At 48.4% G+C, this 25,753-nt stretch overlaps 1 protein-coding gene across 2 annotated transcripts in view; it reads right to left on the bottom strand.

Annotated features, from left to right (window-relative positions):
- The window catches only part of dag1 (dystroglycan 1), a 143,004-nt gene that overhangs the window by 44,541 nt on the left and 72,710 nt on the right, over positions 1-25,753 (bottom strand). For both annotated transcript variants that reach the window (XM_041192173.1, XM_041192174.1), the window contains exon 2: positions 10,257-10,682. In XM_041192173.1, the coding sequence (XP_041048107.1) occupies positions 10,257-10,517 (261 nt within the window). In that variant the 5' untranslated portion in view covers positions 10,518-10,682. The remainder of the gene's footprint in view (positions 1-10,256; positions 10,683-25,753) is intronic.

Raw genomic sequence — 25,753 nt, 5'->3', positions numbered from 1 at the left:
GCGAGAGCGCGAGACAGAGCGAGAGCGCGAGACAGAGCGAGAGCGCGAGACAGAGCGAGAGCGCGAGACAGAGCGAGAGCGCGAGACAGAGCGAGAGCGCGAGACAGAGCGAGAGCGCGAGAGCGCGAGACAGAGCGAGAGCGCGAGACAGAGCGAGAGCGCGAGAGCGCGAGACAGAGCGAGAGCGCGAGAGCGCGAGACAGAGCGAGAGCGCGAGACAGAGCGAGAGCGCGAGACAGAGCGAGAGCGCGAGAGCGCGAGACAGAGCGAGAGCGCGAGAGCGCGAGACAGAGCGAGAGCGCGAGACAGAGCGAGAGCGCGAGAGCGCGAGACAGAGCGAGAGCGCGAGAGCGCGAGAGCGCGAGAGCGCGAGACAGAGCGAGAGCGCGAGACAGAGCGAGAGCGCGAGACAGAGCGAGAGCGCGAGAGCGCGAGACAGAGCGAGAGCGCGAGAGCGCGAGACAGAGCGAGAGCGCGAGACAGAGCGAGAGCGCGAGACAGAGCGAGAGCGCGAGACAGAGCGAGAGCGCGAGACAGAGCGAGAGCGCGAGAGCGCGAGACAGAGCGAGAGAGCGAGAGAGCGAGAGCGCGAGACAGAGCGAGACAGAGCGAGAGAGCGAGAGCGCGAGAGCGCGAGACAGAGCGAGAGAGCGAGAGCGCGAGACAGAGCGAGAGAGCGAGAGCGCGAGACAGAGCGAGAGAGCGAGAGCGCGAGACAGAGCGAGAGAGCGAGACAGAGCGAGAGAGCGAGACAGAGCGAGAGAGCGAGACAGAGCGAGAGAGCGAGACAGAGCGAGAGAGCGAGAGCGCGAGACAGAGCGAGAGAGCGAGAGCGCGAGACAGAGCGAGAGAGCGAGAGCGCGAGACAGAGCGAGAGCGCGAGACAGAGCGAGAGCGCGAGACAGAGCGAGAGCGCGAGACAGAGCGAGACAGAGCGAGACAGAGCGAGACAGAGCGAGACAGAGCGAGAGCGCGAGACAGAGCGAGAGCGCGAGACAGAGCGAGAGCGCGAGACAGAGCGAGAGAGCGAGAGCGCGAGACAGACCGAGAGAGCGAGAGAGCGAGACAGAGCGAGAGAGCGAGACAGAGCGAGAGAGCGAGAGCGCGAGACAGAGCGAGAGAGCGAGAGCGCGAGACAGAGCGAGAGAGCGAGAGCGCGAGACAGAGCGAGAGCGCCAGGCAGACAGAGAGAGCGAGAGCGCCAGGCAGAGCGAGAGCGCCAGGCAGAGCGAGAGCGCCAGGCAGAGCGAGAGCGCCAGGCAGAGCGAGAGAGCGAGAGCGCCAGGCAGAGCGAGAGAGCGAGAGCGCCAGGCAGAGCGAGAGAGCGAGAGCGCCAGGCAGAGCGAGAGAGCGAGAGCGCCAGGCAGAGCGAGAGAGCGAGAGCGCCAGGCAGAGCGAGAGAGCGAGAGCGCCAGGCAGAGCGAGAGCGCCAGGCAGAGCGAGAGAGCCAGGGCGCCAGGCAGAGCGAGAGAGCCAGGGCGCCAGGCAGAGCGAGAGAGCCAGGGCGCCAGGCAGAGCGAGAGAGCCAGGGCGCCAGGCAGAGCGAGAGCGCCAGGCAGACAGAGAGAGCGAGAGCGCCAGGCAGAGCGAGAGAGCGAGAGCGCCAGGCAGAGCGAGAGAGCGAGAGCGCCAGGCAGAGCGAGAGAGCGAGAGCGCCAGGCAGAGCGAGAGAGCGAGAGCGCCAGGCAGAGCGAGAGAGCGAGAGCGCCAGGCAGAGCGAGAGAGCGAGAGCGCCAGGCAGAGCGAGAGAGCGAGAGCGCCAGGCAGAGCGAGAGAGCCAGGCAGAGCGAGAGAGCGAGAGCGCCAGGCAGAGCGAGAGAGCGAGAGCGCCAGGCAGAGCGAGAGAGCGAGAGCGCCAGGCAGAGCGAGAGAGCGAGAGCGCCAGGCAGAGCGAGAGAGCGAGAGCGCCAGGCAGAGCGAGAGAGCCAGAGCGAGAGCGCCAGGCAGAGCGAGAGCGCCAGAGCGAGAGCGCCAGAGCGAGAGCGCCAGAGCGAGAGCGCCAGGCAGAGCGCCAGGCAGAGCGCCAGAGCGAGAGCGCCAGGCAGGGCGCCAGAGCGAGAGCGCCAGGCAGAGCGCCAGAGCGAGAGCGCCAGGCAGAGCGAGAGAGCCAGGGCGCCAGGCAGAGCGAGAGAGCCAGGGCGCCAGGCAGAGCGAGAGAGCCAGGGCGCCAGGCAGAGCGAGAGCGCCAGGCAGACAGAGAGAGCGAGAGCGCCAGGCAGAGCGAGAGAGCGAGAGCGCCAGGCAGAGCGAGAGAGCGAGAGCGCCAGGCAGAGCGAGAGAGCGAGAGCGCCAGGCAGAGCGAGAGAGCGAGAGCGCCAGGCAGAGCGAGAGAGCGAGAGCGCCAGGCAGAGCGAGAGAGCGAGAGCGCCAGGCAGAGCGAGAGAGCCAGAGCGAGAGCGCCAGGCAGAGCGAGAGCGCCAGAGCGAGAGCGCCAGGCAGAGCGCCAGGCAGAGCGCCAGGCAGAGCGCCAGGCAGAGCGCCAGAGCGAGAGCGCCAGGCAGAGCGCCAGAGCGAGAGCGCCAGGCAGAGCGCCAGAGCGAGAGCGCCAGGCAGAGCGCCAGAGCGAGAGCGCCAGGCAGAGCGCCAGAGCGAGAGCGCCAGGCAGAGCGAGAGAGCCAGGGCGCCAGGCAGAGCGAGAGAGCCAGGGCGCCAGGCAGAGCGAGAGAGCCAGGGCGCCAGGCAGAGCGAGAGAGCCAGGGCGCCAGGCAGAGCGAGAGCGCCAGGCAGACAGAGAGAGCGAGAGCGCCAGGCAGAGCGAGAGAGCGAGAGCGCCAGGCAGAGCGAGAGAGCGAGAGCGCCAGGCAGAGCGAGAGAGCGAGAGCGCCAGGCAGAGCGAGAGAGCGAGAGCGCCAGGCAGAGCGAGAGAGCCAGAGCGAGAGCGCCAGGCAGAGCGAGAGCGCCAGAGCGAGAGCGCCAGGCAGAGCGCCAGAGCGAGAGCGCCAGGCAGAGCGCCAGAGCGAGAGCGCCAGGCAGAGCGCCAGAGCGAGAGCGCCAGGCAGAGCGCCAGAGCGAGAGCGCCAGGCAGAGCGCCAGAGCGAGAACGCCAGGCAGAGCGCCAGAGCGAGAGCGCCAGGCAGAGCGCCAGAGCGAGAGCGCCAGGCAGAGCGAGAGAGCGAGAGCGCCAGGCAGAGCGAGAGAGCGAGAGCGCCAGGCAGAGCGAGAGAGCGAGAGCGCCAGGCAGAGCGAGAGCGCCAGGCAGAGCGAGAGCGCCAGGCAGAGCGAGGGAGCGAGAGCGCCAGGCAGAGCGAGGGAGCGAGAGCGCCAGGCAGAGCGAGGGAGCGAGAGCGCCAGGCAGAGCGAGGGAGCGAGAGCGCCAGGCAGAGCGAGGGAGCGAGAGCGCCAGGCAGAGCGAGGGAGCGAGAGCGCCAGGCAGAGCGAGGGAGCGAGAGCGCCAGGCAGAGCGAGAGCGCCAGGCAGAGCGAGAGAGCGAGAGCGCCAGGCAGAGCGAGAGAGCGAGAGCGCAAGGCAGAGCGAGGGAGCGAGAGCGCAAGGCAGAGCGAGGGAGCGAGAGCGCCAGGCAGAGCGAGAGCGCCAGGCAGAGCGAGAGCGCCAGGCAGAGCGAGAGCGCCAGGCAGAGCGAGAGCGCCAGGCAGAGCGAGTGCGCAAGGCAGGGCGAGAGAGCGAGAGCGCAAGGCAGGGCGAGAGAGCGAGAGCGCAAGGCAGGGCGAGAGAGCGAGAGCGCAAGGCAGGGCGAGAGAGAGAGCACGCAAGGCAGAGAGAGAGAGAGAGCACGCAAGGCAGAGAGAGAGCGCGCGCAAGACAGAGAGAGAGAGAGCGCGCGCAAGACAGAGAGAGAGAGAGCGCGCGCAAGACAGAGAGAGAGAGAGCGCGCGCAAGACAGAGAGAGAGAGAGCGCGCGCAAGACGGGGAGAGAGAGCGCGCGCGCAAGACGGGGAGAGAGAGCGCGCGCGCAAGACGGGGAGAGAGAGCGCGCGCGCAAGACGGGGAGAGAGAGCGCGCGCGCAAGACGGGGAGAGAGAGCGCGCGCGCAAGACGGGGAGAGAGAGCGCGCGCGCAAGACGGGGAGAGAGAGCGCGCGCAAGACGGGGAGAGCGCGCGCAAGACGGGGAGAGCGCGCGCAAGACGGGGAGAGCGCGCGCAAGACGGGGAGAGCGCGAGGGCGCGCGCAAGACGGGGAGAGCGCGAGGGCGCGCGCAAGACGGGGAGAGCGCGAGGGCGCGCGCAAGACGGGGAGAGCGCGCGGCCGCCAGACAAAGGGAGAGCGCGCGGCCGCCAGACAAAGGGAGAGCGCGCGGCCGCCAGACAAAGGGAGAGCGCGCGGCCGCCAGACAAAGGGAGAGCGCGCGGCCGCCAGACAAAGGGAGAGCGCGCGGCCGCCAGACAAAGGGAGAGCGCGCGGCCGCCAGACAAAGGGAGAGCGCGCGGCCGCCAGACAAAGGGAGAGCGCGCGGCCGCCAGACAAAGGGAGAGCGCGCGGCCGCCAGACAAAGGGAGAGCGCGCGGCCGCCAGACAAAGGGAGAGCGCGCGGCCGCCAGACAAAGGGAGAGCGCGCGGCCGCCAGACAAAGGGAGAGCGCGCGGCCGCCAGACAAAGGGAGAGCGCGCGGCCGCCAGACAAAGGGAGAGCGCGCGGCCGCCAGACAAAGGGAGAGCGCGCGGCCGCCAGACAAAGGGAGAGCGCGCGGCCGCCAGACAAAGGGAGAGCGCGCGGCCGCCAGACAAAGGGAGAGCGCGCGTCCGCAAGACAAAGGGAGAGAGCGCCCGCGACGGAGAGAGCGCCCGCGACGGAGAGAGAGCCCGCGACGGAGAGAGAGCCCGCGAAGGAGAGAGAGCCCGCGAAGGAGAGAGAGCCCGCGACGGAGAGAGAGCCCGCGACGGAGAGAGAGCCCGCGACGGAGAGAGCGCGCGACGGAGAGAGCGCGCGACGGAGAGAGCGCGCGACGGAGAGAGCGCGCGACAGTGAGAGAGCGCGACAGTGAGAGAGCGCGAGAGCGCACGAGACACGAGAGCGCACGAGACACGAGAGCGCACGAGACACGAGAGCGCACGAGACACGAGAGCGCACGAGACATTTCTAAATCTGGGAAACCCCAACAGATCTGCCCTAACCTTGCTCACTTCTCTTCCCTCGCAAAAAGCAAGAAGTGGTTGTTCCCCAGTGAATGCCTGGGTTCGGCAACATTCAAAGGGAGACAGCACACAGACCTGGATGATGTTGCAGTGTCGAGCTTGTTGCAATGCATCAACAGGCCATTGGAGGCCATCTGCTATAGCAGGGCAAATAATCACTGTAAATTGATGCTTTAATGGCCTTTGCACATCTCGTGTATAACCTGACATCTGCACACCTCCAATATGACTCAGGATGGTGCACACAAGAATTGTAGATGAGCAACACCATTTGGTGCCTCTTCATTTATCCATGCATCCATCCGGATCCTCATGCTTCCCACTCCCGCCATTGCAGCATCTAACTGTTCAAATGATCCCTGGCTTTTAGCCTTCACTAGTCCATCTGGAAATTTATTCTTCACATTCTAAGAATAATTTCCTGGTATCAGTCCTAAAGTTCCAGTTTACTAGTCTGAACCTGTGTACACTAGATTTACTGCCACATTAACAGGAAATGGGCAAGAGCAGAGGGTGTGGTACTAATGGGATAGCTTGACTGAAGAGCAGGCACAGACAGGATGGATCAAATGGCCTCTTAAGCAGTAATATTCTGAGATTTTGGTTCCATTTGAAGTAATATTCTAGGTTAACCTTTAAATATCTCCATAAGACCTTTCGCGACTCCTCCAATACTGAAGCAATCTGTGCCCACATATAACAAAACCTGGACAACATTCAGGCTTGGGCTTATGAGTGGCAAGTAACATTCGTGCCACACAATTCGTGCCAGACAATGACCATCTCCAATAAGAGAATTTAACCATCTCTCCTTAACATTCAATGGCATTACGTTTGTTGAATTCTCCATGATCAACATCCTTGGGGTTACCTTTGATGAGAAATTGAACTGAACTAGCCATTTAAATATTGTGGCTACATGAACAGGCCAGAGGCTGGGAATTGTGCCAAGAGTAACTCACCTCCTGACTCCCCAGAGCCTGTCCACCATATACAAGACACAAGTCAGGAGTGTGATGGAATACTCTCCACTTGCCTGGATGAGTGCAGCTTCATCAACACTCAAGAAGCTCAACATCATTCAGAACAAAGCAGCCCACTTGATTGGTACCCCACCCACCTTAAACATTCACTTTCTCCGCCACTGATAAATTGGCAGCAGTGTGTACCATCTACAAGATGCATTGCAGCAACTCACCCAGACTCCTTCAACAGCACCTTCCAAACTCTCAGCCTCTACCAGCTAGAAGGACAAGGTCAGCAGATGCATGGGAACACCATCACCTGACAGTTCCTCTCCAAGACACTCGCCATCCTGACTTGGAAATATATCACTGTTCCTTCACTGCTGCTGGGTCAAAATCCTGAACTCCCTTCCTAGCAGCACTGTGGGTGTAGCTACACCATTTGAACTGTAGCAGCTCACCAGCACTTTCTGAAGGGCAATTAGAGATGGGCAATAAATGCTGGTCTAGCCAACAATGCCCACATCCTATGAAATAACTTTTAAAAACCTTCTCAGACTCTTCATTCCACAATTGAATAGCTTCAATCTCTCCTCATAATTTAAGCGCTCAATATTGGGAATCAGCCTTATTGCTTTTAGCTGCACAATTGGAGCTGTTTCATACTGGTTACTATTCATCTGATCTTCCTTTGTTTTCCAAGTTGCTTAATTGTAAATGGATTTGATTAATTGCTTGGCTCTGTATAAATTTAGCGGGTGGTAATTTCCATCATTTGAGACAAAGCAACAACGCAACTTCTAACAGTTTACCGCAATTAAATTGACTGGGCTCTTCTAACACAACTTAGAAAACAAAGGACCTCAATCTCAGATTGTAAGGAGCAAAGAAAGTCATTCTTCCCAAGCTTCCAAGCCTTCTCCCCAAACGAGGGGGAGGAGCTTTGTCACAAAGATCAAGACCATTTGATCGCTTTTTGCAGCTTCCCCTTTCTTCACACTGGGCCAAACTTTCTCTTGGATTCCCCTCTGTCCTAGCCCTGAACTTGCATCTTTCTCTACTTTCTCTCCTATCTCTCCTCATGCCTTTGTTCAAGAGACCCCACCTCCTCCTTTCTTGAGCCTATTCCCACTAAAATGCTGACCACCTGTCATCCCTTTCTAGCTCCTACGGTAGCTGATATTTTTATCTGTTCACTCTCCTCCGGTAATGCCCTCCTCTCTTTCACGCCTGCTGTCATCACTCCCTACTCGAAAAACCAACCTTTGACCGGTCTGTCCTTGCAAATTACCACCCATCTCCAACCTCCCTTTCCTCGACAAAGTCCTTGAACTCCTTGGGAGTCCTTGCCTCCCAAATCACTGCCCATTTTTTCCAGAACTCCATGCTCGAATCCCTCTGATCGGGTTTCCGCCTGTCATAGTACCAAAATATCTCTTGTCAAAGTTACAAAATGACATCCTATGCAACTGTGACAAAGGTAAACTACCCTTTCCTTGTTCTCACCATCTGTCTGCACATTGTTCGAAAGCACAGCATTATTTTTCACGCTAGCTGACGACAGCTTGTTGTACCTCACCACCACCATCTCCCTTGACCCATCCACTATCTTGGAATTGTCAGACCACCTGCCCGACATCCAGAACTAGATGAACAGAAATTTCCTCCAGCTAAATATTCAGAAGACTGAAGCCATTGTCTTAGACCCATGACACAAACTCAGTTCCCTAGTTATTAACCCATAGTTCTCCCTGAAAACTGTCTGAGACTGAACCAGTCTGTTCACAACCATGGTGTCATATCTGGCCCCAAGCTGAGCTTCCAATCACAAATTTGCACCATTACTAAGATCGCCTATTTCCACCTCCGTAACTTCCAAACTCTCCGCCTTTGTCTCAGCTGCTGCTGAAACACTCATCCATGTCTTTGTTACCTCTGGACTTGACTATTCCAATGCACTAGCCTCCCATGTTCTACCTTCCATAAACTAAAGATAATGCAAACCTCTGTCACCTGTGTCCTAACAAGCACCAAGTCCTGTCCACCCATCACTCCTGTACTCCCTGATCTAAATTGGCTCCTGGTGTGCAAAACCATGATTTTAAAATTCTCATCCTTGTCTCAAGTTCCCTCCATAGACTCGCCCCCTCACCATCTCTGAAATCTCCTCCAGCCCCACAACCTCCTGACATAATTGGGGTCCTTTAATTCTGAACTTTCAAGGCTCCACAGTTTTAATCACTCCACCACTGGTGACAAGCCTTCAGTTGCCAAGACCCTAAAGCTCTGGAATGCCCTCCCTAAAACCCTCTGTTTCTCTTTCTACTTTAAGAAGCTCCTTAAAACATCCATCTTTAGCAAATTTTCAGTCACCTGTCCTAACATCTCATGTCTTGCCATCATATTTGTTTGAGGAATTCTGTAAAGCACAATGAGCTGTTTTACTGCTATAAAGGTTGCACACAAGTTGTCTACAAGAGGATGTGGTTTTTGTTTGTTTCCTTTCTTCACACACACCTTTTACCCTTTAGGAAATAATGGTGAAGTGCTGGAAGAATTAGCTGGCTGATTATCAACCTTTTGAATTGTGTCATGAACACTCCATCTGTGTCCAACAAGTCCTGAAGTTTAGTGCCACAAATTTGGAATTCTAATGTGGATATAAGTGTAGGGTGGGACTTCTAACACCAGAGGGAGCAGTCTTCAGTTCAGCCTGGTGTGTGAAAGAGAGACTTTCTGACCAAGAAAGTCCCATGTTCAATTCTGCTTCTGTTCTTACCTAGGCGAATTGTACAGTTAAGGGGGAAAGACAACATTTTTTGGTGATGCTGGGGTTGGGAGGGGTTTAGGATTTTTTTTTTTGCTCCCAACTGCTGGCCAACAGCAACAAGTAGAAAGTAGGTGTCGCCTGCCAAACCCGTAACCTCCACCATCTGGGCAGCAGAAGATGCATGGGAACACCATCACCAAGGCACATATCATTTTGACATGCATATACAGCGTCATTCCTTCAGCGTTGCTGGGTCAAATTCCTGGAGCTGCCGACAGCACTTCACCATAACAATCTACAGCAGCTCACCACCTTTTCAAGGACAGTCAGAGGTGGGCAATAAACACTGAGGGTTTCTGGCTGTGTCCACATCCTGAGAATTATTTTGAGGTAAAGTGAAGACACCAGCAGTTTTGGCTCTGGTGCTCACACTCAATATAAGTTCACGAGGAGGACCAGCCATTTGTGTGAGGTACAGTGGGTTGGCTCATAACACTTGGAACTGACCCAAGCATGAGGAGGAGGGAAGAAGGAAAGACGAATTTAAAAATAAAAAGCTCATTCACAACATGCAGTCAGAACAGGCTACAAATTCCCGAGATTCCAGAGATAAGCTGCCCTGATACATTCGTCCCTCGTGGAATTGTTTAGAAATGCAAAATCTGAGAATTTATGAAAGCAAGTTTGTACAGTTATTGAAATCCTGCAACATCTGCAGAAAGTTAAAGCTTTACATTCTGGCTGGACAGCTGTAGGTCACTGAATAAGGCAGTGTGTACAGGCCTTCAGCTGGGGCTGCTCAGAATGTAATCCAGATCTTAAAACTGCACAAATCATCCAGATCAACAGGCGGACACTTGAATTATCAATTCACAACAAAAGCCTCAACTTTTCAATGCAAACTTTCCTGTGTCTAGGAGGATTAATTAGTGCAGCACAGACCAGGGATTGAACTTAAGTGGCTCAGTGCAGGGATCAAGGATGACACCATTTGTCTTGGTGTGGCTCAATACAGGGGACTGAACCCTCCTGGACAATGTGGCTCAGTGCTTCTAGCAAATGAGTCACAGTCAGGATTTTCCTTCAGTGTGCAGGTGTAAATGTGAGATGTGATGAACGTTAATAGAAGGTACAAGTTTCTTATTGTTAAAGGAAGCCAACAGGACCAGACTATGGTAAAAAGTCTTGTGCAAATGGTTGTCCAAGACAATTTATGTAGAAAAGTACATGCTTCAGTCCCTCAGATTATCAGGTAGATGTGTTTAGGACTTGACGGGTTTATTTTTTTGAACATTTGTAGGCTGTACTTTTATACATTGTGAAAGGGGAGAAAAGTGAAAAGAAGTGAACAAGCTTTCTGCAATACAATGTGCAGCTGCTTTCATATAGAGTTACATTGAGGCAGTTAAAGTTGAGTAAGAGATGATTACCTTAAGCATCGCGTGGGCAGGCAGCATCTCCGTTGGGATTCTCATTGTAAAGGCGCGACTAATGTACGCAGAGCCATCCGGGATACTGAAGGACACAGCGGGTGGGTCCTGCTCCAGGATCACCGAATGCATAGAGGCCTCAATCTGGCTGTCCAAGTCTTTGACGATCGGCATGGGTTCATTCTGCCAGTGCGCCAGTGCTGTGGCCTCCAGAAGCTCCAGTATCAACAGAGTCCTTCCCAATCCGTGCAGTGGAAACATTCTCCCAAAGCAGAAGAGACAATTTTTTTTAAAAAAGTAGAAACGTAGAAACAGTGATCAGGTAATAGCAGCTGCAGAGAGAGAGCCCAACACGGCTGTGATACTCAAAGTCACGCCAGGTGCAATCCTATCATTTAGCTTCTCTGGTTGGCATCTGACAATAACCTGCAAATAAAGGACAAAGAATAAATACATTATTTCTAGTGTGAAACTAATCCTTCTGATGGAGCAGTCTAGCGCAAGGGAGCTTAACCTTAAAATTAGCACTAGCCTGTTCAAGGGTAATCTTAGACAGCACTTCACATGAAGAGTAGAGGAAATCTGGAACTCTCTTCCCCAAAGAGCTGTTGAGCCTGGAGATCAATTGAAAACCTTGAAACCGAGAATGACAGACATTTGCTAGGAAAGCATATTAAGGCTAATGGAACCAAGGTGGGTAGATGAAGTTAAAATACAAATTAGCCATGATTAATGTAAATGCTGGGAAAGTCCCGAGGGGCTGAATGGCCTTATCCTGTGTTCTAAAATAGAACACAGGAACGTGTGTTTTACAATGAGAATCGACTATTAAAAACAAATGTATTCACTGTGTAAAAATACTCAACTTAAGTGCCTGAGCTGCTTTCACTGCTCACAGTCCCCGTATGCCAACTCATGGGAGACCAGCCTTACAGCATTTACATCGCAAATGGCGCAGCCCAGCCCAGGGCCTAAAACCTGGCAATTTTTGCCTTTGTGCGACTGGCAATGTGCCAGACAGGCCACCACACGTGACTGACCGTGTGCTTGTATGGGCCAGTATGCATGACTCCTGGAATAAAGCAATGAGGTGAGATCTTGAACAGCGAAGCAACACACAATGTGGAATGCTCGCCAGAGCTGGATTAGCCTCAAGAGAAGGAGTGCAAATAGTCAGGAAGGGACAAGTTAAAAAACAAGTAACATCTTCCTGACTGTTGGTTGGCCTCATTAAATCCCACAGTGCTATCAAGTGGCACTTGCTTAGCATTAACCTGCTCACTGACACCCAGTTTGGGTTCCACCAGGGCTGCTCAGCTCCTGACCTCATTACAGCCTTGGTTCAAATATGGACCAAAGAGCTGAAGTCCCGAGGTGAGGTGAGAGTGACTGCCCTTGACATCAAGGCTGCATTTGACTGAGTGTGGCATCAAGGAGCCCTTGCAAAACTGGAGTCAATGAGAATTGGGGGAAAACTCTCCACTGGGTGGAGTCACACCTAGCACAAAAAAAGATGTTTGCAGTTTATTTGGGAGGGGGAACTGGAGATTGGCACTGGCTGCAGCCAGACCAGATTGTTGAGAGCCAGCAGTACTAAAGCTGTCCAAGACTTTTCTGTCCATGTAATTCCCCAGAATTGTTCAGCTGTTAAAAGCATGCCATCTGAATACAAAGTGTGGAGCCAGGTGTGAACTGCTGCCAGTGGAATTTCATTAAAAGGATTGTCCAGTAATCAGATTCAAAAAAAGCACCTTTTCAACTACATTTTTCTTGTGCATGACACTCGATTTGGAGACTTTTTTTCACATATTCCTCATCTCCCAACAGAGCTCAATTTCATTCAAGCCATTTCTTTGTTCTTTTCTCCTTTTGAAATCCCAAATTTGACACATTAGTCCATTCTCTGGGACACAATTCAGTGACCCCCAAGTGCGAAAAAAATAATTTGTTTTGAAGCATTAACCCTTTACAGAACTGAAGCATGTTAATCCATTGCTACACAGAATACAAAATGCTTTCATGTGCCAGGTTTGCAGGCTAAGTGACAGCGCCTTGTGTCTATTTAAAAATCAGCAAACTCACCAGTGTGAATCTTTGTGTTATCTATAGATCAGCCCTTCTCTGACACTTCAACATTAAATCCTTCCAGGATTCTACCTTCTGAACTGAGTGCAAAGTTGTCTTTCATTTTTAAGTTTTTGTTAAGGTTTCAAACAACCATTTCAACAAAAGAGCTGTAGCATGTTTGGGAGGAATAGGTGATTTTGAACCGATGCCTACCCACAGCTCCCCATAACTGGGGTTTTTCTCACTTCATGTTAGGATCTGTTGTAGACCAATTTGATAGAAGTTGGTTGTCATAATCAGTCAACAACTCCGTTTTCTTTGTATCATGCAACTACCAGGGTGATATAAGGCAAACTAGAAGAAACTTGGCCTATGTCTGACAATCTCTATATTTTTAATTTAAATCACTTAAGAGGTTAAGGTGCCTATTAGGTTAAGGTACCTATCTTACAGTTGTTATAAGGCTTTCCTGGTTAAGTCAGCTGATCTCAGGACATTGAATGATACAAGCTAAGGCTACTGGAATGTACGTGAGCAGGAAGACAAAATTGTGCACTGACCCCATGGATTGCTTGTGAATGGCCACTTGAACAAAGTTCTACAGGATGGTGGGCAGCAGAAAAACTGGACATCAGTAAACAGCAGCATCATTGAACAGTCCCATCACTAGCAATGGCCCAACTGGACAGCGAGAGCAGCAAGTACACTTCAAGCACACCCTCTCTGCACAGGGAGTTTTTTGGCCCACTGTCAAGGGGTGTTGCCTGTAGTTTTTAAGTATTGATTAGTAGGCAAATCAACATTTTGTTCTGCATGGGGCAGAGGTGCCAGTTAGCTGCTGGTACTGCAGTCTCCAAATGTGGTACATGACAATGTGTGATTGAGCCATACATTCACTGTATCATTGAGTGATTTACATTCCAATTCCACCCCCTCATTCCTCAAAGGAAAGATTAATGGGGTCAAACTGGGCAACCCACTAATAATATAAAAAGAAAAAAAGACATTTATATTCTATCACTAGATGCCACTTACAAAAACATGTCCATCAAGAAGCAATAGCAGCACTGACCGAGCCCTAAAGGGCATAGCTGCTAGACTGGGTCGGCGGCAGGTGGGAAGGGAACAACATACTTGACCTCATCCACATCAACCTGCCTGCCACAGATGCATCTGTCCATGACAGTATTAGTAGGAGTGACCACCGCACAGTCCTTGTAGAAACAAAGTCCCGCCTTCATATTGAGAGTACCCTCCATTGTGTTGTGTGGCACTACCACTGTGCTAAATGGGATAGATTTTGAACAGATCTAGCAATCAAGACTGGGCATCCATGAGGCGCTGTTGGCCATCAGCAGCAGCAGAATTGTACTCAACCAAAATCTGTAACTTCATGGCCCGGCATATCCCCCACTCTACCAATGCCATCAAGCCAGCGGATCAACACTGGTTCAAACAAGGTGTCAACCTGGTGAAGCTGTAACACAGGACTACTTGCGTGGCAAACAGCATAAGCAGCAAATGATGGGCAGAGCTAAGCGAACCCACAACCAACAGATCAGATCTAAGCTCTACTGTCCTGCCACATCCAGCCATGAATGGTGGTGGACAATTAAACAACTCACTGGAAGAGGAGGCCCCACAAACATCCCCAAAGATGGGGGAGCACATCAGTGCAAAAGATAAGGCTGAAGCATTTGCTACAACCTTCAGCCAGAAGTGCCAAATGGATGATCCATCTCGGCTTCCTCTGGAGGTCCCCAGCATCACAGATGACCGTCTTCAGCCAATTCAATTCACTCCACATGATATCGAGAAACAGCTGAAGGCACTGGGTTTTGCAAAGGTGATGGGCCCCTGGCAAGATTCCTGCAATAGTACTGAAGACTTGTGCTCCAGAACTTGTCGTGCCCCAAGCCAAACTGTTCCAGTACAGCTACAACACTGGCATCTACCCAGCTATGTGGAAAATTGTCCAGGTATGTCCTGTACACAAAAAGCAGGACAAATCCAACCTGGCCAATTACCACCCTCCATCAGCCTACTCTCAATCATCAGTAAAGCAATGGAAGGGGTTATCAACAGTGCCATCGAGTGGCACTTACTTAGCAATAACCTGCTCACTAATGCCCAGTTTGGGCTCCGCCAGGGCCACTCAGCTCCTGCTTTCATTATAGCCTTGGTTCAAACATGGACAAAAGAGCTGAACTCCAGAGGTGAGGTGAGAGTGATTGCCCTTGACATCTAGGCTGCATTTGACCAAGTGTGGCAACAAGGAGTCCTAGCAAAACTGGAGTCAGTGGGAAAATTCTTCACTGGTTGGAGTCATACCAAGCACAAAGGGAGTTGTTTATGGTTGCTGGAAGTCAGTCCTCTCAGATCCAGGACATCACTGCAGGAGTTCCTCAGGGTAGTTTCCTCGGCCCAACCATCTTCAACTGTTTCATCAATGATCTTCCTTCTATCATATGGTCAGAAGTGGGGGTGTTCGTTGATGATTGCACAATGTTCAGCACCGTTCGCGACTTCTCAAATACTGAAGCAGTTCATGTTCAAATTCAGCAAGACCTGGACAATATTCAGATTTGGGCTGACAAATGGCAAGTAACATTAGCGCCACACAAGTACCAGGCAATGACCATCTCCAACAAGACAGAATCCAACCATCGCCCCTTGAGATTCTGGAACTCCCTTCCTAACAACACCGTGGGTGTACCTACACCACAGGGGCTGCAGCGGTTCAAGAAGGCAGCTCACCACCACCTTCTCAGGGCAAATAGGGATGGACAATAAATGCTGGCCTGGTCAACGAAGTCCGCATCCCGTGAATGAATAAAACAAAAGTAAAGGGAAGATATCTGCTATTCAAAGAGAACCGCAACGTACATTTATATAGCACCTATAATATAGTAATACATCTCAGGCAATGAAAAGGAACGTTATCAGTCAAAAAAAATGCCAATCACACATAAATTCCTTGAATTACCAACTTGACCCAAGTATAAATAAAGGATCCATTGGTCATTATTATAATACCTCCTGAATCTCTGCAATGATTTCCCCTACTCCCAAGTCCACTGATTCATGCTGATTGCTCCCTTCCCTTCTCTGGAAGTCACCAAGCCCAATTGTAATGGTTCAGTTACTGTCGCGTCAGCATTTTCCTCATCTGCATGTGGTACGACTACTGAGGAAGATTGCATATACTGAGTGGGCCACCAGGGAGAGCCCTAAAATTATTCCTTGAAGTTATTTATTTGTAAGCTTACTGCTTTGGGCAAGTTTGAAAAGCAGAATAAATCACATTACACCTTCAATTGGAAACCTTCACTTGATTCGGCACCAAACAACCATTTAATTCAAGATCCTCCTAGGGGCCTTCGAAGTATGTATCTAAACACACTCCTGAATCTGAAGGCAATGAAGGTTCAACAACAAGCAATTCATGGCATCCCCAGAAAAATAACCATACAAAATCTGTATAATACCTAGACATGCATAATTATACTTGCAAAAAGGTGTGTCTGACATGTCATACAGTGAAGTGAGTCACAGAAACAAAGTTGTTTGACTAAAATATCCCAGGAATTAATCAAGACAAAACAAATCACTGTCTTGAGCGCATCTCTGGCCAAACAGACACACTTCCCACCATCCTTCAAAACCTTAGACTAGTTGGATGCCAATACGCCATGTGGGGAGAGTTTTGTTGGTAAAGATAGCCATGGATACAGAACTGAGGCGGATAAGTGGGAGTCAAGGTATTTGATCAGCCATAATCTAACTGAATGGGGGAGAAGGGTGTAAAAGGGCTGAATGATCTTCTACAGGGTCGGACAACACAAAAAGGAGGCCTCTTAGCCCATTGTGTTTGTGCCAGCTCTTTGAAAGAGCTACTCAATTAGCACCATTCTCCCTGAACATTTTTCCTTTTCAAGTATTTATTTAATCCTATTTTGAAAGTTATTGTTAAAATTATTTCAGTCAGTGCATTCCAGATCATAGTTTGCTGCTTAAAAAAAATTCTCAATTCCCCTCTGGTTCTTTTGTCAATTATCTTAAATCTGTGTCCTCTAATTACTAAGCACCACCAACCCCCACCCCCACCCACTCACTCCTGCCAGCTCTTATGTTCTGAAATACAATCATTCAAGCCTCATGTAGAACTGTATTCGTTGGTATGTGGAATTATGTTTAATTATGTTTTTTTTAATCTAAAAAGAGCTCATGTAAGGAATAGACTGTGGACCAGGATACGCCTGTTCTCAGTTTAAGCACAAATTAATGGGAATGATTTGCTTCCAGTGCTTACCCTTCGACTTCCAAATATGGGAACGCTTTTTGTTTGAATGATTTTGCCTTTGAGGTGGAAAAATTAGCTTCAAAACTGAGCCTCAACTTCTTCACAACCTTTATTTGACCCTTTTTCAGTTCAAATGGATGTCGTCTTGTGCATACAATTTATATATTTTTATTGACTATATTCAGGAAATAGCCTCCTCAAATGCTTTCATCACACTACTCTTCTCTGTTCACTGAGGATCCAACTGAAAGTGTCCTATATCCCTAGTGTCCTCATTTATAGATGATGAGGTCTGTTCGTCACCAACCTCAACATTTGTACAGTCTTTTCAAGCTACCCTGAAGCACTTTACTGAAAGTCTGAAAGGACAGCCTTTCAATTTTCTTTTGCCCAAGCTCTCAAAATAAAAACTTCCACATCCCATCTGGATTACTCCCAACCCTCCCACACCGACGCTTTGGAAAATAACCACAGTCCCCACAATTGGGATGGGATGACCTTTCCCACACTCAGCGGTTTCTGCCGGATCTAGATCAAAACCACTAGCAAAAATATTTCAGGCGGCCAAAGAGTGAAAAAGTTCTCTGCTAGTTTCTACCACAGCCCAGAGATGACAGCTTGGGATCGGCCTAAAATCATTATTTGGGTGACGAGTTATACTGCCTTCCATAACTTTCCACATCCTTGCTGCTGAATTCAAGACTCACTGGATCATCATCAGCTCCCAACTTATGCTTTCCAGGGTCTTAAACGGTTGAACTCTGCACGTCCCTCAACCTTCCTTGACAATCTGCAGATTCTTAAACTCCAATTTGGCTGCTACCTATTCATAACCGCTTGCTCCTCTTGCCAAAAATGGTGGCATCCTGCTAGTGCGTATGACTTTAGCTCAAGTCTTCTAAAAGTGCTGCATCATACATAGTTATTGAGTTACCCAACGTGATCAGAGGAAAATCAGTGAGGGATATTAGTGAAGATGAACGGAATACTTTCAGGCATCCAAAGTCAGCATCAAGTGCTCTCAAAGCTTGCAGTGCCATAGCTTAGATGTAGAGCAAGATTCTCTCCACACCGCCTCAGTTACCAAGTTGGATGTATAATGCAGTGAAACCTCCATTATCCATGCTCTGATTATCCACTTTCTCAATTACCTGCTAGAATTTTCAAAGCTGTGCTTGACACTTCGCCTCATTGCTCACTAACACCAATTCCTTCTTACTGACAAATCAACCTTGCAGCCCATGAAATATTAAATTCAGTCTACGTTGTTTGTATTGTACGTTTCTTCATTCCTGTGCCTGAACATCTGACAGCAGTATTGCAAGAACTGAAACTTGGGTGCTCCCAATTATCTGTTAATTTCCATTATCTAGCAGATGATGAGACTTCACTGTTGAAAGCTCACATCACCTATATCCCAATATACATTATTCCAACTTCAGTTAAGCACTTTCTACTGCACCAGAGTGCATTTCCTTTTCTATTTTCTCTAATGGTTGGTGCTAAATTGTGTTGAATTGTGAGTAGCTGGGGTGAGAATGGTCAATGTTGTTCCTCAACAAAAACAGAATTACCTGGAAAAACTCAGCAGGTCTGGCAGCATCGGCGGAGAAGAAAAGAGTTGACGTTTCGAGTCCTCATGATGTTCCTCACTTAGAGGACCCTTACAGGCAGTAAAGATGAGAGATCTTATTTCAGTAACCTAGGTTGGATTTGAATCTACACCATAGAGGTCAAGTAACTGCAACATGCACTAATATAAATGCCTCTAATATAGCAAAACACCCAAAGGCATTCCACAGGAGTGTGATCAGACTGAAACTGACCTCACCATAGTAGACAATGTTAGGACAGATGATAAAGCCTGGTCAAAGGGGAAAGTTTTAAAGGAGCGTTCGAAAGAAGAGGGGAGCTCAGGAGGTGCAGAAGCTTAGAGAGAATTCTAGGCTTTAGGGTCTAAATTGTTTAAGGCATGGCTGCCAATGGTGGAGCAAAGGAAGTTGGGGGGAGTGCACAAAAGGTCAAAGTGGGTGAAGTGCTGAATTCTCAAAGTTGCACAACTACGGAAAGTTACAGAAATAAGAGTGGGACAAGGCCATACAGCAACTCACTGTGACACTTAGTGCCTAGGCAATAAGTGACTCATCATAGGCCACACATCCCCAGCTCATTGTGTCGACGGCACCAAGAAACTACAACTTCTGCGGGTTTGAATGTAATGCTTCTAAAGACCACTTTATAAAGCTAAAACCATAAGTTTGTTAGTTTACTCAAAGTAGTTCTGATATTAATTAATAAAATCAAAGTAGCACATGTTATTCTGACAAGGTTGCCTATTTCAAGTGGTCAGTTCTGATGGACTTGTAGTTTGATGAGGAAAAAATTAAAAATTAGCCACTTTAACATAAAATTAGGTGGAACTTTATTTCAACCAGAGAGCAAGTGGGCTGCAGAACAAGTTACCAAGGAAAAGTCAATGGAGCAGACAGTGTAGCTGAGTTCTGGGGAAGGGGATGCAATTCCAGAGAGGAGAGAGAATGAGTGATTATGGCAGGATCGATCTGTGAAACAAGAGTGGACTTTTGGGACCAAACGGCCTTTGCTGATATATTAAATTTGTCTCCCTTGCCCAGGGACATTAAACACAATCATACATCGTATCCTTGGACCAACCTGGCTGGCACCGCTCAAACTGGAAATCAAACCTTTATTTGTGGGATGTGGGTACCACTGACAATTTAAACAGTATAAAATCAATCGCATTTCTACTTCTCTTTAGCTCTGAAGAGGAGTCATATGGACTCGAAACGTTAACTCTTTCTCTATCCACTGCTGCCAGACTTGCTGAGTTTTTGCAGCATTTTCTGTTTTTCTCTCTGGATTACTAGACTAGTAACCTTACCAGTATGTCACAGTCTCCCTGCGAACTGAGAACTAATGATCTGAAACAATGCACTCAACACCTGGCCTCATCAAGTCAATGGGGAGCTGTGGATGGGGTACCCTTAACACTGCTAGATATACTGCATGCTTAGCTTCACCATAAAGAGGGTACAAGGCAACAGCTCTCTATGCGTTCACTGGTATAGTGAAGAAAGTTAAAACTCCTGTTTAAAAAAAATTGAGAAAAAGTACTGCAGATCCTGCTGCTGGGGGCTGTTGGTGACATATCATCCAGAAAGATGCCTCACCACATCACTGGCATGCAGCTCCTTTAATAGGAATCTGTTTTTCTTCAACTCAGAACCAAAACTTTTTTTAGGGAAGAACAGAAACACAAGTAGTCACTGTTATAACATAAGGTTCACAGAAGCCAACTTGAGCACAGCAAGATTCCACCACAGCAACGTGAAAATGATCAGGTAATCTAATTCGGTGATGTTGGTTGAGGAATAAACATTGGCCAGGGTATTGAGGAGACCTCGTCTGCTTTTTTTTTGGATAATTACTGAGGAATCTTTTGCATTCACCAGAGAAAGTAAATGAGCCTCTGTTTAATGTCTAATCCAAAAGATGGTACTTCTGACAGTGCAGCGCTCCTTCCATAATGCACTGAAGTGTCAGCTGAGATTATAATGCTCCAGTCTTTGCTGTGAGGCTTGAACAACAAAGGGTTAATCTCCACATTGGGAGCAAGTCTTTAACATGGTTGTCTGATGCGTAGAAATACTCACAGTAACAAACAGACAATACTGGATTGAACCGCCAGTCTGCCTCATCTTAGATCCACACTGCAGCATCGGCTGCACTGACACAACAAGCACAGTCTTAGATCAAATCATTCGAACTCACTGTGCCAGGAGCTTGGGAACAGCCACACCTCAGTACTGTAGTTTACGACTGAGTGCTTTCCTGCTTAATGCAAGGGCCTCAAAGAACAAAAGGAAGCCACTTCAAGTTTACTTAGACACAAGGGTCTGGGCATAGCCAGCTGGTGGTGCCGTAGCATCAGCTGCTAAGCACTCAGGGCTCGTAAGTGTGAGCCACCACCAACCTAAGCTCAACATCTCTCTTAAAAGCACAAATATCTCCCACAGGGTCACTCAGACAGCTACGGAGCATGGAAGGCAGAGGACGGGGATGCAGAGGGCCACAAAAAGGAAGCTAAGTATGAGTCAAATGTACTTCACAACACAGCTGGTGGGTGATAAATGCAGAGTCCCTGCCATTTAAAACTCAACACCTCAACCAAGAGGAAGAATTAAACAGCCTTAGAATCAACTGGATGCTAAGTAAAACAGTCACACAAACGGGAGCTTTTTAACAGCTTGAAGCCTGGGCTTATTTGACCTTGAGAAGGAGAGTTTAGCAGAACAAAATGAAAAACGAAACTTCAATTTACTAAGCTGTGCAGCTTTGATGCATTGCCTTCTCAGAGAGAAACCTGGAGCCTAATACTGAGCAAAACAGGGCTGGAACAATGGGGACTTGGGGTACATTCCACTAAATAACAACTCTACTCAATGCTTCGCCAGTCTGAGGATTAAAATCTCCCAGGTGACAAGCACAAGCCTTGAATTGCTAGGTTAGTCACTGGGCATATTTAGCCTTTTGGTGTAAATAGAGGAATGGGATTTTTCTCTTAAAATTGCACTGTGACCAACGTGGTTAAATGTAACAACTTGCATTTACATGGCACCTTTCACAAAGTAAAATGCCCAAAGGCACAGCTACCAATAAAATCAGAGATGTGCAGGATGCCAGAATTGGAAAAATGCAGACATCTCAGAGGGTCATAGGCTGGGTTGTTGCGGAATATTTAATTCATTCATTTAAATAAGTCACTCTAGTTATACAATTCAAAATACTCTCATCAGGCACGGCCCAAAATTTGGAAGGCAAGATCTGGAATTGTACTAGTATCCTATTAAACTTCAAGCACAGTAAAAATTTCACAGCTCATTAGGGAAATCCTAGCAAAAACTTGGGTTGTAATCTGCCAAAAATATTACCTTACACCTTAAACAACCTAAATGTTACTCCTGGAATCTTGGCAAGGTTCCTAAAGGGGTCACCAACCACGAGTTAAAGATTTCTGTGTACAAACAATAGATTGTCTGGTAGAGAAATGTTGTGAGGGGCATTTCTTAAATCTCAGGATTCCTCCAGTCCAGGATCATAGGACTTCCAAAGGACTTTAGGAGGAGTAGGCCATTCAGCCCTTTGAACCTGCTCTGCAAGCCTTTCACACACACACAAATAAAATCTGGGGCACCCAGTCAAACAAATTCAGAACCTCAATGTATCAACACAGGCAAAAAAAAACCACTTCACAAGACAGTGAGCGACGAAACCATATGCAGATACCAGGTACAGTAGCACAGTTGTGTTTCTGCTCTCGTAATCTAGAGGCCTGGACTAATGATCCAGAGACATGAGCTCAAATCTCACCACAGAAGTCAGGGAATTTAAATTCCGTTAGTTAAACGAATCTAGTTTAATCTAGCCTCAGCAATAGTGACCATGAAGCTACCACATTATAAGAAAAAACCTACTTGGTTCTCTAATGTCCTTTAAAGGAAACGGGTCCTCCTTACCAGCTCTGGTCTACGTGCGACTCCAGTGTGGTTGATTATTAACTGCCCTCCAAAGTAACTATGCAAAACCACAATTAACACAAGACTGGAATGATCCAAGGAGGCAGCTCACCACAACCTTCAATGGCAATTTAGGGACGGACGATAACACAAGCCCACATTCCATGAATGACTAAATAAAAAAGTATTTTCCTCAAAATGCCCCACATTATATACACATCCCCTACCCAAAACCTACTCACAAATCACACCAAGCAGAATTATCTCACAGCTCCCGACCAAAACCTACTCTGAAGATCAGCAGTCCAAAACAGAATATATGGACGCCCGGCCCTAACCCTAAAACCCAACCAGAAGAATTACACCAGACCCAACAGAAATATATATAAACCCCTCCCCAAAACCCAACCACATTGGACCCAAAGAGAATTATATACAGAGGTACCTCCCACTTCTGCCCCCCTCCAAAAAAAATACCAGTGACACTGGGTCAAAATTGACTGCAAGAGGTTCAGAAGTGCTGATTAAATAACATGCAAGAATGAGCAGGAGTGAGTTGAAACTGTTTTTACTGCAGCCTCTAGAGCAGCGAGGACAATCATTAATTAACCCAAGAGTTTAACTCCAATGATCTCACTGCATAAGGCATTCAAGTGATGATCTACACTCAAACTCGGCATGCTGATAACGTGACCTTCGGGCAGGAATAATGTCTTAAACAATTTCTACTTCAAAATTCCAACCCGTTGCAGGCAACAGAGAAAGAATCTCTTCATTAAAAATATCCCAGCAAAACACGTGAAAAAAAGACAGATGGGTGTTCAACTCTCTTTTTTCCATCGTTAAACAGGCACCATATCTAACATATATCACCAACTTTAACACCTATGTGTTCTATTGTACTATTGTCGTTGACATCTTTTGATGATCTGCTTCTATCACTGCTTGTTTGTCCCTACAACCACACCACCCCCCCTCCACCTCTCTCTCTCTCTATCTCTCCGCCCCCCACACACACACCTTAAACCAGCTTATATTTCAACTCTTTCTTGGACTCGAACTCAAGTTCTGTCGAAGGGTCATGAGGACTCGAAACGTCAACTCTTTTCTTCTCTGCCGATGCTGCCAGACCTGCTGAGTTTTTCCAGGTAATTCTGTTTTTGTTTTACCATATCTAACTGTCTGGAGTGGAGGCCTCCTACCCAATGCATACACAATCAGCATTTTTACATATAAAAAAAATGCTGAGTGGGCCCCACACACTTTGCTTTTCAAACGAGCCACATAGTTTGTCAACTTTGATATATTTACTATGTCCATTGGTTCAGGGTAAGGAGCCAGATTTGACTACCAAATCTCTATTTTATACAAGGGTCTGATAAAAACCAAAATACTTGTCTGGTTTTGGTTCCCTCACATGGCAGGGAGTGAGGGGCACTGGACAATGCTCAGTAGGGCCATCAGATTGATACCTAGTAAAGAACCCTCAGTCATCTGAACAGACAGATATCTGGGGATCTTTGGAAAGTGCAGACTTCCAGGAGATATAATTGAGGTCTTTAAAATAATGATTCAACTCTTTGAGGCAGCTAGGGTAGGGAGGGTCAGAGATAGAAGCTACGATTTTGAACTAGATTAGATGCCATGAGTTAGTTTTCGTCGAGGGCTCCCAACCGCCAAAAAAAAAGTTATTGACCCATACAGTGAGTGTGAATTCACTGCAAGTGTTCAGACGGTCAAATCCCAGAGAATGAGCAATATAACTACATAGAGAACATAGGTGCGTCATTGAGGATGGTGGCACCATTCACCTTGACCTCCTGAAGCTACTTTGGAAGTCAGAGATTAATGTTTCCCCTCAATTGAACTCTCCCTAAGGATTGTGGCACAGGGAGGAGAAAATGGGGAGTCATGGCATGAAGAAGTTGCACCATGCTAGGATGGGACAGATTTAACCGATGAGCTGGTCTTTAAATGTCCTTCCTTATATCACTTACCAGTAGCTTCTACATATATACATATGGGTTTGGACTGAAGGCAAAATCAGGTTCAGCTGTTATGTTTACCAGACAACACAGGTTGACACTTGTCGTCAGAAATGATGCCCTTCAATGAAGACATTAAACAAAGACCCTGTTTAGGCAGATGTTAAAAAACCCACGATGCTATTTAAGGAGCACGGAGTTCTTCCAGTACCTTGGTCAACATTTACCCCTCAACAACCACCAAAACACACCAACTAGTCACCATTTGTGGGATCATGCTGTGCACATGTTGTGCTGTTCGCTGAGGAAACAACTGTGACAGACTGCAAAAGTGATTAAAGGTGCAGCACTTTGGGATGTCTGAAGGATATAAAAGATGCTATATGGATGCAAACTCATTTCATATTCAGTGCTGCCAGTGGATGGAGGTGGGGGATGGAATGGAACTGCCCTACTGATCATGTCACAATGCTAATGTCACTGGCCTCAGATCCATGCCCGCACTGCATTTTTAAAGATCTCAAACGGCTCCCAAAGGCACAAGAATGCAATCTGTCCTACTACAAAAGACCAGATTGTCCCAGATCACCAATCGACCCCTGAAAGATGAGTTTCCATAGTGCTTTCTTCTTTTGACACATGTATTGCCAATAAAACATCATCTACAAAACAACTGCACTCGTACATATTCTCCTGTAAAGTTAACATTTTGCCAGTAGAAAAACTAACTTTTTAAAATTTAAAAGTGCTTGATAAATGGTCATTGACCTGAAAATGTCAACTCTGTCTCTCTCCATACAGATGCTGCTTGACCTGATGGACTTTACCAGCATCTGTAGTCCTTTGCTTTTAAATTTCTTTGGTGAATTGCAGGTCTTGGTTAGAGTTCCTTTCAACTATCTGCTCATATGAGAAAGTGCACAAGCAAGCATAATGTCATACTGTGCAAAGCTCTCAAATTGCTCTCACCAATAAATACCGTGTAACCACCAGTAAATCATTCAACTGCAATGGCACTTTATACTGGGTGTTTCAATAATTCTGGCCACAAGAGATCAGCATCCTATGGGCCAGTTGCACATGTATCGTACTGCTACGAACTGGCTCCCTTATCCCAATGGCAGGGTCAAAAACCCACATAACAAGGTGAGTACAGTTGAACTCTGACCTCAGCCTCAGAAATCCAAATGCAGAAATACTTTCGTATCTCTCAAACAAAGCTCACATCACTCACAACCCAAGCTTAAAAGGAAGAACTCTGCAACAGCATTACCCAGGTGCTTCTCACCTCAAATCGCCATAGCATTAAATTTTCTCACAGGTTACAGATTCAGAAAATGGTGGTGCCACACGTTATACTTAGACAATTAGTACAGTCCAGCCGATGGGTCCTTACTGGTTCAATGAAATTGGGATTACCAAGTTCTTGAAATGGGTGGGCGAGACCCGTGGGCACACAGTGCGTGTACACAATGCACATGTTGGAGGGTGTGTGTGTAATGCAGTTGACAGAGGGTGCACATTCTACCTACTCTTAACCTCTTCACTATGCCTAACTGTTTAGAAGACAATCTTGGCTGTAATCTTACCTCCCATCCAAGTTGA

This window comes from Carcharodon carcharias, chromosome 7 (genome assembly GCF_017639515.1).
Source record: "Carcharodon carcharias isolate sCarCar2 chromosome 7, sCarCar2.pri, whole genome shotgun sequence".
NCBI lineage: Eukaryota > Metazoa > Chordata > Chondrichthyes > Lamniformes > Lamnidae > Carcharodon > Carcharodon carcharias.
The sequence above is the reverse complement of the archived record's forward strand: the minus strand, read 5'-3'. Positions and strand labels throughout refer to the sequence as shown.